The sequence below is a fragment of the Nicotiana tabacum genome, chromosome 13, assembly GCF_000715075.1.
Source record: "Nicotiana tabacum cultivar K326 chromosome 13, ASM71507v2, whole genome shotgun sequence".
Taxonomy (NCBI): Eukaryota; Viridiplantae; Streptophyta; class Magnoliopsida; order Solanales; family Solanaceae; genus Nicotiana; species Nicotiana tabacum.
The window spans coordinates 108353533-108366335 of NC_134092.1; the positions used below are offsets into that span (position 1 = coordinate 108353533).

The following is a 12803-nucleotide window of genomic DNA, read 5'->3' on the forward strand; positions in this document are numbered from 1 at the left end:
GAACCAAAGATTATCTAACTGTCCCCGAGTGTAAGCTTGCTTGTTTGCCTTGCTAACAAAGGTCTTAAACAGATGTCTTCCTAGTATGCTTTCTGTTACTACCTAGTTGAAAACCTTGCCAGAAAAAACCCAATTGGGACAAAAACTGAACGAAGGGAAAAAGAGTGCAGCACATACTTTCCGCTTGAATAATGTTCATCAGCAATAATATCTTTTGAGGTATGCCATGTTCCAGTTGCTAGGCAACTTGTCTCCATTCTGGTTCTCCAACTCGTATGATCATTTCCCAGTGATAGCTGAAATTCGGTAAGGACCTTCCCACGTTGGACCTAGCTTCCCCGCATTGAGCTCCCGGGTGTTTTGGGTTACTTTCCTCAGAACCAAGTCTCCTACTTTGAAATAACGGAAGTTGGATCTTCAATTATAATATTGCTCCATTCTCTGCTTTTGAGCTACCATTCTTACATGCGCCAAGTCCTTGCGTTCCTCGAGCAGTTTCAAGTTGATTAACATCGCCTCGTTGTTCGATTCTTTATTTGCCCAAAAATATCTCAAAGTAGATTCACCTACTTCCACTGGGATTAGGGCTTCAGCACCGTACACAAGGGAAAAAGAAGTTTCTCCTGTACTCGATTTGGCCGTTGTTCGATAGGACCATAGAACTCCGAGCAATTCTTCAGGCCATTTACCTTTTTCTGCTTCCAACCTTTTCTTAAGGTTTTGAATAATCACTTTGTTGTTGACTCCACTTGACCATTTGCGCTCGGATGATAAAGGGAAGATATGATCCTCTTTATCTTCAAATCTTCGAGGAACTTTGTAACTTTTGCACCGATAAACTCTGGCCCATTGTCTCATGCTATTTCTTTCGGTATTCCGAATCTGTAAATTATATTTTTCCACAGGAAGTCAACCACTTCGCGTTTTCCGATCTTCTGATAAGGACCTGCCTCCACCCATTTAGAAAAATAGTCAGTCACAATTAAAAGAAACCTTACCTTTCCGGGAGCCGATGGCAGTTGTCCGACGATATCCATCCCCCATTTCATGAACGGCCATGGGGACAAAACCGAATGTAAGGGTTCTGCCGGTTGGTGTACTAGTGGTGCGTAGTGTTGGCACTTATCACATTTTCGTACGAAGTCTTTGGCATCTTGTTCCATGCGAGGCTAGTAATATCCTTCCTGTACCAACTTCAGCACCAAAGAATTTGCGCCCGAGTGATTGCCGCATATTCCTCTATGGACTTCTCTCATGACATAATTAGCTTCTGACGCTCCTAAGCAACGGGCCAGCGGGCCATGGAAGGATTTTCTATACAATTGGCCTCTCTTGAAGCCATAATGTGCATCTTTGGCGCGTAACGCCCGTGATGCTTTGGGGTCTTCGGGCAACTTTCCATGCTCGAGATAGTTGATTATTTCATTTCTCCAGTCCCAGACCAGACTAGTCGAATTTACCTCATATTAACCATCTGTATCCAAGACTGAGCTCATAAGTTGTACTACCATCCTGGATTTCGATCCTTTTATTTTCGTCGATGATCCTAAGTTTGCTAATGCATCCGTTTATGCATTATTCTCCCTCGGGATGTGAGTGATTGACCACTCCCGGAATCGCACCAAAAGAGCCTGGACCTTTACTACATATTGTTGCATACGTTCTTCATAATTTCGATAACCTCAAAATCAAGTCCCCGGGCCAATTCGAGCCTTTTAATCAAAGCTTCATACTCTGCTTCATTGTTAGTTAAAGGGATCGTTCTGATGGCTTACCTTAGGGTTTCCCCCGAAGGCGTGATTAAGACTATTCCGATTCCAGACCCCTTTACATTGGAATCTTCGTCCGTAAATAAGGTCCAGACCCCTGATGTCAATTCCGACACCATTACTGCCTCCTTGGTTGCTAGAGGAAGCAGTCCCGGACTGAAATCGGCCACGAAATCAGCCAAGACTTGCGACTTAATTGCACTTGGTTTGTATTCTATGTCGAACTCACTCAGTTCGTCGGCCCATTTGGCCAATCTTCCCGAGAGCTCGTGTTTATGGAGGATGTTCCGCAAAGGAAAAGTAGTCACCACAGCGATCGGGTGACATTAAAAGTAGGGCCTCAGCTTTCGAGCGGCGACTACAAGAGCTAAGGCCAGTTTTACCAAATGTGGGTAGCGAGTTTCTGCTCCCATTAAAATTTTGCTAACGTATAAATGGGAAATTGCGTATCTTCATCCTCCCGGACTAAAACCGCACTTACCGTAACTTCTAAAACCGCGAGGTAGACCAGAAATGTTTCACCTTCTTTTGATTTTGAGAGCAATGAAGGGCTTGATAAGTACTTCTTCAGATCCCTCAGAGTCTGGTAGCACTCCGGTGTCCATTCGAAATTCTTCTTCTTTTTGAGCAGTGTGAAGAAGCAATGACATTTTTCTGATGACCGGGAAAGGAACCTGCTCAAAGACGCTAATCTTCTTGTGAGCCTTTGGACTTACTTTATGTTTGACAATTGATCCGGGATATCCTCTATGGCCTTGATTTTATCGGGGTTTACCTCAATTCCCCTTTGTGAGACCGGAAATCCCACAAACTTACCGGAACTAATCCCGAACGCGCACTTCTCGGGATTAAGTTTCATGTTATGCTTCCTCAGGATGTCGAATGTTTCTTGCAAATGCTTAAGATGGTCACCTTCATTCAAAGACTTAACGAGCATATCGTCTATATAAACTTCCACAGTCTTTCCTATTTGCTTTTCGAACGTCTTATTTACGAGCCGTTGATAAGTGGCTCCGGCGTTTTTCAACCCGAAGGGCATTACATTGTAACAATATGTACCAAAATTCGTTATAAACAAAGTTTTTTCCTGATCTTCCGGGTTCAACTTGGTTTGGTTGTACCCGGAATAAGCATTGAGGAAACTCATCAACTCGTGCCTAGCCGTGGCATCAATTATTTGATCAATATTTGATAGTGGGAACGAGTTTTTCGGGCACGCCTTATTAAGGTCTTTATAGTCTACACACATGAGAAATTCATTATTCTTCTTAGGAACTACCACTACACTAGCTAGCTAGTCCGGATATCTTACCTCTCGGATCGAAGCGATTTTAAGCAAGCAGGTTACCTTTTCTTTGATGAATTTATTCCTTGCCTCGGCAATAGGGCATTTCTTCTGCCTTACCGGAGGTACGTCGGGATCCAAAATCAACTTGTGCACGACTATTTTTGTTGAGATACCTGTCATATCCTCATGCGACCTTGCAAAACAATCAGCATTAAATTTAAGGAATTCAATAAAACCAGACCTGAGCTCCGGGTGCAGTCCTGTCCCCAAATAGAATTTTCTCTCTAGGAATTCCTCAAACAATGCAACTTGCTCCAGTTCCTCCGTCGTGGACTTTGTTGTGTCTGTCTCTTCTGGAACTTGGAAATATCTTGGCACCTGATATTGTTCTAATGACTCTGCTTCCGGGCTAACTCCTTCTAGCTCGGGTGTAGGTGCCGGTTCTCTTAATTGTTATGCCGTGTGTTCCTTTCCTTTTCTACTGGAAACTGAGATTGCATTCATCTACCTTGCTGCCGATTTATCACCTCTTATTTTCTTGATTCCTTCGGGCATTGGAAACTTCAGCAATTGGTGATATGTTGAGGGTACAACTTTTATCTCGTATAACCATGGCCTTCCCAGGATGATGTTGTATCCCATGTCACCATCTACTACTTCAAAGAGAGTTGTTTTCATTACCCCTTCAGCGTTTGTGAGCAGCAAAATCTCTCCTCGGGTCATCATGCTCGCAAGGTTGAATCCAGCGAGGAGCTTTGTTGCCGGGATAATGCTTCCGGTGATATTAGCTTGCTCCAATACTCTCCATTGTATGATATTAACCGAACTTCCTGGATCTACCAGAACACGTTTAAACTTAAAATCTAACACATTTAAAGAAATTATCAGTGCGTCGTTGTGTGGTAACAAAAATCTGTCTGTGTCCTCATCTGTGAAGGTGATATCGTCTTCCCGGAGCCTTTTACTATGAGTTATTGATACTTTCATCTTCTTTGCTGCCGAAAAGGTGACCCCGTTAATCTCATTCCCCCGAAGATCATATTGATCATCTGGCATGGGAGTTATTCTCCTACTTTCAAAGGTTCCGCGTCGTCTCCGTTATGACCATAATTGTTCTTAGCTCGGTCACTCAAGAATTCTCTAAGGTGACCATTCTTCAATAGTGTTGCCACCTCCTCCCGGAGGTGCCGGCAGTCCCCTGTCCGGTGACCGTTCATCCCATGGTACTCGCACCATATGTTGGGATCTCTCTGGCTGGAATCCGATCTCATGGCTTACACTAACTCCACTATACTGACATTAAAGTTATATTCCGACAACTTGGGGTAAGAAGGATCCGGAGACCCCGACGTCTCCTTATCCTGGAGTGATCTATTGTTTCGACCACGATCGGTCCTTCTGTCAACAATGAACTTGTTTGCTGCCCAGAAGTTTCTGCCATGGCTTTGGTCTGCTCGTAGGGCAAAAACCGGCCCCTGGAGTCCGTCTATCCGCGTCGTAGTCATCCTTTGATTTTTCTCTACTCTTCTCCCGTCCTTTGGCCGTTGATGTGGAACTAACCTGGTCATCTTCAATTCTTATCTTTGACTCGTACCGGTTCTGGACATCTGCCCAAGTTACTCTCCTTCAGCTTCCGGCAAGCATCTGAGCTTCTCGGGTTCAAACCTTTGGTGAATGCTTCAGCTGCTCATTCATCCGGAACAGCTGGGAGAAACATTCTTTCTTTATGGAATTGGGTAACGAACTCTCGTAATAATTCGAATTCTCCTTGTGTGATCCTGAATATGTCGGCCTACCGGGATTGTACTTTCTGGCCCCGACATAAGCCTTGATGAAAGAATCCGCGAGCATCTCAGAGGAATCTATGGAATGCACTACGTTAGGGCTCCCCTCGTGAGAGTTTCTCCAAATTTCTTTAGCAGCACAGATTCAATTTCGTGAGGAGCTAGATCATTTTCTTTGGTCATCATTGTGTAGGTGGTAATATGCTCATGTGGGTATGAAGTCCCGTCATACTTTGGCACTTCAAGCATTTTGAATCGATTGGGGATTAGTTCTGGTGTCGCACTTAGCTTGTACGGTAATTGAGTATACTTCTTCGAGTCCATGCCCTTCAATATTGGTGGCGCGCCCGGGATTGGTCCATGCAGGAATTTACTTCCCTCATAAACCGTAACAGTTCATTCTTGAACGGATCGTTCTCGTTGTTGAGATCGGATCTGGTTCCCTGGCCTCGTCGGAGCCAACTTCGCCCATAGGAGAGTTGTTGTCGACTCTCTACGTTGTTTGATTTGCAAGAGCACCGAGAGGAATTGGATTTCATCTGTTTGCATTATTTGAAGCCTCTAATAGTGCCTGCTTTAGTTCCTTCATAACCTGGTCCTGCCACGTGAGATGGCCTAGAATGATTGCTTGTTGTTCACGCATGATCTTCACCGCATCCACGACATGCTCCTTATCGGGAGTTGTCTCTCGAACCTGTCGAGGGTTCTGCTTGTCATGCACCGACGTGGCGTCATTTTTCTCGTTGCGGGTATCACTGATTGAATCCTCGAAATGAGGCTGATCCCCTCGAATTTCTGGGTTGTACGTGTTGTTAATGGTGTTATCTGCCTTTTTTTTACGAATTTTTCTAAAACAAAATAATCAAATCATGTTAGTAAAAAAGACAAGGATTAATTTAATTGCACGGCTGTCTAGGCCCCACGGTGGGCGCCAAACTATTTATCCGTAAAACGGTACAGTTAAATTTATACGCGATTTCTAGACAAGTGAAATAATTTGATCCTAAAACAATGCAATAATTGAAGAAATGTACAATACTTAGCCTTGAAATACAAACAAAACGACAGAGATGACAGTTCCGGGAACAAGGTTTCCGGGCACAGCAAGGATGAGATCAAAAAGTAAGAAAGTAAGATTGTATTAAGTTTTGTATAGAATATAATATAAGTTTTGCCAGAAAATTCGTGTCCATTACAATGATAATTGAGCTCACTATTTATAGCTATATCTAGGGAAGAAGGTCCTAGGATCGTGCCCTCCTTTAATGTCAATTATGAGGGTCATTGATGAAGACGTAACGGTGAGAATAAATGATAAATTCTCTGTAACGGACCATCGCTCTTAATGCTGCAGAATATTTCCTATTAAATGCTACCGGGCGCAGAACATTTAACACACCTTTTATGAACGTTATCCTTCCGGTGACAAGCGTAATGGCTGCGTTCGGTCTTTGGCCATCCCCGTCTTGGGTTCCACGTGTCCTCTCTTTAGACGACCACGTGTCATATCAACTACTCTCCTGGGCAAGACTTTCTATAACTGACGTTCAACTAAGCAATGGCATGGTTGTTCCCTCTCATACGACAGCAATGGTTAACATGTGGAATATTACACATGATTCCGATGTGTGGAAAAATCCACTTGAGTTCAAGCGTGAGCGTTTCATGGAGGCTGAAAGTGGTGCAAATGTTGACGTGAGAGGTGGTGACCTCCGCTTGGCACCGTTTGGGGCAGGGAGGAGAGTATGCCCGGGGAAGAATTTAGGATTGGTCATAGTGATGCTGTGGGTGGCCAAGTTGCTGCAGAATTTCGAGTGGGTCCAGGATGAAATCCATCCAGTTGACTTGGAAGAAGTTCTGAAATTGTCTTGTGAAATGAAGAATCCCCTTGTTGTTATGGCCATTCAGAGGAATGTTCCGTTTTAGGGTTCCGTGTGTGTCTTATTTTTACTCATTTCTATTTTTTTTTATATTTTCTACATCTCTGAACCTTATAGTTGAATTTGGATTGGTAAATTTGGGGCAGGATATGATATGGAAGATGTGTCTAGCATTAGTAGTATTCCTGCATATAGCATGGGCTCCAATTTTGAACCTTTATAGAGAGTCATGACTTTGTGCATGCTTTCTTATTTCAGAAAGAAATATTGCGCTTTGTTGCAAGTCAGCTATTAATAATAATATTATTGTTTTTTCAATATTTGGTAATCTACTATTGATGATTGATCCACTCTTTCACACTTTTATCATCAAAATCAGTTAAATATGTTTGAAAGTTGTAAAAGGTTATTCATATCTTTCAGATACATCATACTCCCATTTGAGAATATATAAATCAAAAATGCCCATTGATTATGATTAAATGAAACGGTAATGTAATCAACAAGAAGCTACGTAATCGATATTAGGAGGCTTGACTATTCTTAACAAAAGATGGTCGTACATCATTTAGCATTTCGCAACGGCTCCTAATGTTAGGATTGGTCACAGTGATTCTATGGGTGGCCAAGTTGATGCAGAATTTCGAGTGGGTCCCAAATGAGGTCCATCCAATTGACTTGGAAGAAGTTCTGAAATTGTCTTGTGAGATGAAGAATCCCCTTTTGTTATGGCCATTCAGAGGAATGCTCCGTTTTAGGGTTCTCCGTGTGTCTTATTTTTATTTCTATTTTTTTATATTTTCCTACATCTCTGAACCTTATAGTTGAATTTGGATTGGCAAATTTGGGGCACGATATGATATTCCTGCATACAGTTACAAGCTATTCTTGTATCAAATAGGAAAGCCAGTCCAACGTGGACTCCAATTTTGAACCTATGTAGAGATTCCTGTGACATTGTGCATTCTTGTTTCGGAAAAAAATTATTATGTTTTATTGCAAATCAGTGATTTGTAATAATATTTATTGTTTTTTCGGTAACATCTTCTATGTCGTTGAACCATATTTTCAGAATCTGTTACGATATAATAAATAATTAAAAATATTGTAGTAAGAAAAATATTCAAATTTCTTCCAAAAATAGGTATTCTTTTTTTCTTTTCTTTTTTTTTTTTTTTTTTTTGCCGATAGAGTGGGCAGGGGACGATATTGCTTGAAGTTTTGTCGTATCTCTAGTAAAGATGTTTCCATATATACAAGTGTAACCAAAAACTAGCTTACTCTTCAACTTTGATTAAATAAATTGGTAATATAACTCTACGCACATTGTGTATTAGTTTTACTGTAAGGGTGTAAAGTTTATAGAATTAATCTAATGTTTTTTATATACCAAAATTTAATCAAATCAGAATAAACTTATATCAAATACTTACAATTATTAGCTATTTCATATAAAAGGAGAGATTATAATCAGTCCCAGGATTATGTAATCTCATAAACTCAACTCTCGGTCAAACTTCTCGACCTTCCAAATCTTTAACTTTCTAACTTTCGTCAATTCAATCCGAAACGACCTACGGACCTCTAAATCAAAATCCGGACACTTTCCTAAGTCCTAAATCACCATACGTAGCTATTGGAACAATCAAAACTCCATTCCGGAGTCGTTTACACAAAAGTGAAACTACAGTCAATTCTTTCAACTTAAACTTCCAACTTAGGGACTAAGTGTCCCATTTCACTCCGAAATTCACCCGAAACCAAAACTAAATACCCCGGCAAGTCACATAACCACAATACAACATAGAGGAGGCAATAAATAGGAGAACGGGAGTAAAATAATCAAAACGACTGGCCGGATCGTTACAAATAATTTGTTATCTCTGCCCATAATTCATCTCCTAGTAAGTTAACTAGAAATGACCTTTAATTTGTGTTATGCATGCGTTCAACCGAATTCATAATTTTTGACATGTAACATAAATTGTGAACTTCTAATTTAAAAAATACAATGAGGTCAGTACTAAAACTTTTAAGCCATCAACTCTAGATCTAGGATTATGTGTTCTTGAAGATATTAAAAAAGTATAATATCTTGTGAAATTGAAGTAATGAAATAATTTAAGTTGAATATTTTGAGAGAGATGATTGAGGACTTCTATGGCATAACTTTTCTTTTATTGAGTTAACTAACTAGGATTGACAACTAGGTTGTACACTTTTTTAGAAAATTTTATTGTATATCTCAAACACAAAATGATAGTTAAAATTTGGTAATCCTTGAAAATAGATATATATGTAATGTGCGTATTCTAAGATCAGTGTGTTAAACATATTTAAATTAATAAAAGTTTAAGCACAAGTGCACAATTGATGCTCTTTACCCTAGAAAAATGTTTGTGGCTTCTTTTCTATTTTGGGGTGCAGAAAACGTCTTTAGCTTCGTCCTTATTAGAGTAGTAGTACATTCTAAATTGATCTGAAATCTTTAAAAAAAAAAAATCTTTCTTTATTCATCTTGAAATATTTTATTTTTGTAGAGGCTCCAAACCACCTGTGCTTCTTCGTACCACTTCGAAAATATTGACATACACTCTTATTTAATGTTCAAAACATTTTCTTCGTTATTTAATCATTGAGTAAGTGAACACAATAAATTGGAAAATCAAAAGAAAAATGAAGAAATAACGTCAAGAATGCAAACAATGAGAAATATGTATAGTACATGAACGGCTTTCCTTCCCTTTGAATTTTGTTCATACGTATTATTATTTTCAATATTGACACCAAAAATATACAAAAAAGCCACGTCGGAGAAGCGAGAAATTTCTTTTGACTCTACACGAAATGGTCTATGGTCTAACTTAATACATACTTGTAGATCATTTATGTATGTATAATTCTAATTTTAAGAAAGGTGATGTGATAAATTCCTAGATATTTAGCTAAACATGATAATATATTAATTATTTTTCCTAATTTATCTCTAGTATTTCAGTAGTTTTCTATAAAGCTATAGTCTCTTATCATTATTATATATGGAAGTTCCATTAATATCTTTTGACTTGGAAAACAAAATCCAAACCGAAAGTCCTGGAATTTTCTTTTATAGCAAGATAATAATGTAATAAGGTTACCATATAGTATATTTTATGGTAAGATGTTCAAAAGAAATGCTTTCTACCTATGATTTATCACAAGATTTTGATGAATAAGATTACTAAAACTTTTATTAATATGACTACTAAATATTTTATGGTATGTCAATGAAATTTGACTCAATTTTCATTGATTGCCTCCTTCCAATTCCCAGCCTATTTAAACTCAGTAAACTTTTCATTTTAAAACATCAAAAATTCCATCTCTCCTCTCCCTCTATCTTTCTCTCTTTCTCTTGAGTCTCTTCCCCTCTCTCTTAGTATCTCTGTCTAAAACCTTTCATTTTCTTTGGTTTCATGGATTTGGTTATGATGACAAAGGATTCCAACTGGTGGGTATTTACACTACCAGCATTTCTTGGTTCGAAAACTTTTCTTGACGAATATGTTATCATTTCCATTGTTTTAGCCTTTCTGTCAATCACTCTAATCACCTGGGCTTGTTCCCCCGGGGGTGTAGCTTGGAAAAATGGTCGTAACCATAGTGGAAAAATCCCAATTCCTGGACCCCGTGGATTTCCAATTATCGGTAGCCTTTTCACTCTAAGCCGCGGCTTGGCTCATCGCTCTTTAGCCTCCGCGGCTTGGACTCAAAAAGCTAAACAGCTTATGGCTTTTAGCCTTGGTTCTACCCCTGTAGTTGTGTCCTCCGATCCTCAAATAGCTAAAGAGATTCTAACTTCTCCTCAGTTTGCTGATCGCCCCATTAAACAATCCGCTAAGAGCCTTATGTTTAGCCGAGCCATCGGGTTCGCTCCTAATGGAACTTATTGGCGTTTGCTGCGCCGTATTGCTTCGTCGCATCTCTTTGCACCAAAGCGAATTGCGGCGCATGAAACGGGCCGTCAACTTGACTGCTCCGTTATGATACGTGACATAGTAAATGAACAGTTGGAAAATGGGACAGTTTCTTTGAGGAAACATTTACAGTTGGCTGCTTTGAATAATATAATGGGAAGTGTTTTTGGAAAACGCTATAATAAAAATGGCAAAGAGCTAAAGGAGTTGCAAGATATGGTGAAGGAAGGATTTGAATTATTGGGTGCTTTTAATTGGTCTGATTATCTTCCGTGGCTGAGGTTTTTCTATGACCCTTCCGGTATTGTCCAACGTTGTGAAGCTCTTGTGCCACGTGTACGAAAGCTTGTCAAAGCCATTATTGAGGAACACAGGTGCAGTGCTGAATCCAAAACGGTGTCGGATAATGCAGATTTTGTGGACGTTCTTTTATCTCTTGATGAAGCAGAAAAGCTAGAGGAAGATGACATGGTTGCCATTCTATGGGTACGTAAAAATAATATAGTTACATAACCGTAATTATTCACATTAAATATAGGTGAGTAATTTTGAAACGTTAAATATTGTCTTGACTAGCAAGTTGTATTTAGTTAAATGGTTGTACTTAAATGTGAAAAACTTTTTATGTGGTTCTAATTATGCAGATTGTGTAAATTCATTTAATGTTATGCAGGAAATGATTTTTAGAGGAACTGATACTACGGCACTCTTAACGGAGTGGGTTATGGCTGAGCTTATATTACACCCTAAGGTGCTGAAGAAGTTACAAAAAGAAGTTGATGATGTCACAATGGGTAAAGCCGTGACTGATGCTGACGTTGCTCGGATGCCATACTTACAGGCAATTGTGAAGGAGACTTTAAGGGTTCATCCACCAGGTCCACTTCTCTCCTGGGCAAGACTTTCTACAACTGACGTTCAACTAAGCAATGGCATGGTTGTTCCCTCTCATACGGCAGCAATGGTTAACATGTGGGCTATTACACATGATTCCGATGTGTGGGAAAATCCACTTGAGTTCAAGCCTGAGCGTTTCATGGAGGCTGAAGGTGGTGCGAATGTTGACGTGAGAGGTGGTGACCTCCGCTTGGCACCGTTTGGGGCAGGGAGGAGAGTGTGCCCGGGGAAGAATTTAGGATTGGTCATAGTGATGCTGTGGGTGGCCAAGTTGCTGCAGAATTTCGAGTGGGTCCAGGATGAAATCCATCCAGTTGACTTGGAAGAAGTTCTGAAATTATCTTGTGAGATGAAGAATCCCCTTGTTGTTATGGCCATTCAGAGGAATGTTCCGTTTTAGGGTTCTCTGTGTGTCTTATTTTTATTTCTATTTTTTTATATTTTCCTACATCTCTGAACCTTATAGGTGAATTTGGATTGGCAAATTTGGGGCACGATATGATATTCCTGCATACAGTTACAAGCTGTTCTTGTGTCAAATATGAAAGCCAGTCGAACGTGGACTCCAATTTTGAACCTATGTAGAGATTCCTGTGACCTTGTGCATTCTTGTTTTGGAAGAAAATTATTATGTTTTATTGCAAATCAGTGATTTGTAATAATATTTATTGTTTTTTCGGTAACATCTTCTATCTCGTTGAACCATATTTTCAGAATCTGTTACTATATAATAAATAATTAAAAATATTGTAGTTAGAAAACTATTCAAATTTCTTCCAAAAATAGGTTATTCTTTTTCTTTATTTTTTTTTCGCCGATAGAGTGGGCAGGGGACGATATTGCTTGAAGTTTTGTCTTACCTCTAGTAAAGATGTTTCCATATATACAAGTGTAACCAAAAACTAGCTTACTCTTCAACTTTGATTAAATAAATTGGTAATATAACTCTACGCACATTGTGTATTAGTTTTACTGTAAGGGTGTAAAGTTTATAGAATTAATCTAATGTTTTTTATATACCAAAATTTAATCAAATCAGAATAAACTTATATCAAATACTTACAATTATTAGCTATTTCATATAGGAGGTGAGATTATAATCAGTCCCACAATTATATAATCTCATAAAGTCAACTCCACTTCAAACTCCTCAACTTTCAAAACATTCAACTTCCTAACTTTCGTCAATTCAAGCCGAAATGACCTACGGACCTCTAAATCAAAATTCG

At 39.3% G+C, this 12803-nt stretch overlaps 2 protein-coding genes across 2 annotated transcripts; both read left to right on the plus strand.

Moving 5' to 3' along the window:
• Nucleotides 1-6275: 6275 nt before the first annotated feature.
• LOC142168297 (cytochrome P450 78A4-like) lies at nucleotides 6276-6767 on the plus strand. The gene has a single exon (XM_075228959.1). It carries the CDS (start codon nucleotides 6276-6278, stop codon nucleotides 6765-6767), a length of 492 nt encoding a protein of 163 aa, XP_075085060.1.
• Nucleotides 6768-10088: 3321 nt separating this feature from the next.
• Nucleotides 10089-12247, plus strand: LOC107775267 (cytochrome P450 78A7-like). The gene is made up of 2 exons (XM_016594986.2): nucleotides 10089-11163; nucleotides 11351-12247. The coding sequence occupies exons 1-2, from the start codon at nucleotides 10177-10179 to the stop codon at nucleotides 11972-11974; spliced, it is 1611 nt and encodes a 536-aa protein (XP_016450472.1). The 5' UTR covers nucleotides 10089-10176; the 3' UTR covers nucleotides 11975-12247.
• Nucleotides 12248-12803: the final 556 nt, after the last annotated feature.

Coding starts and splice junctions, on each gene's coding strand:
- LOC142168297 (XM_075228959.1), top strand. CDS start 6,276: ATGGCTGCGTTCGGTCTTTGGCCATCCCCGTCTTGGGTTCCACGTGTC.
- LOC107775267 (XM_016594986.2), top strand. CDS start 10,177: ATGGATTTGGTTATGATGACAAAGGATTCCAACTGGTGGGTATTTACA. Junction 11,164..11,350: donor ACATGGTTGCCATTCTATGG/GTACGTAAAAAT, acceptor AATGTTATGCAG/GAAATGATTTTTAGAGGAAC.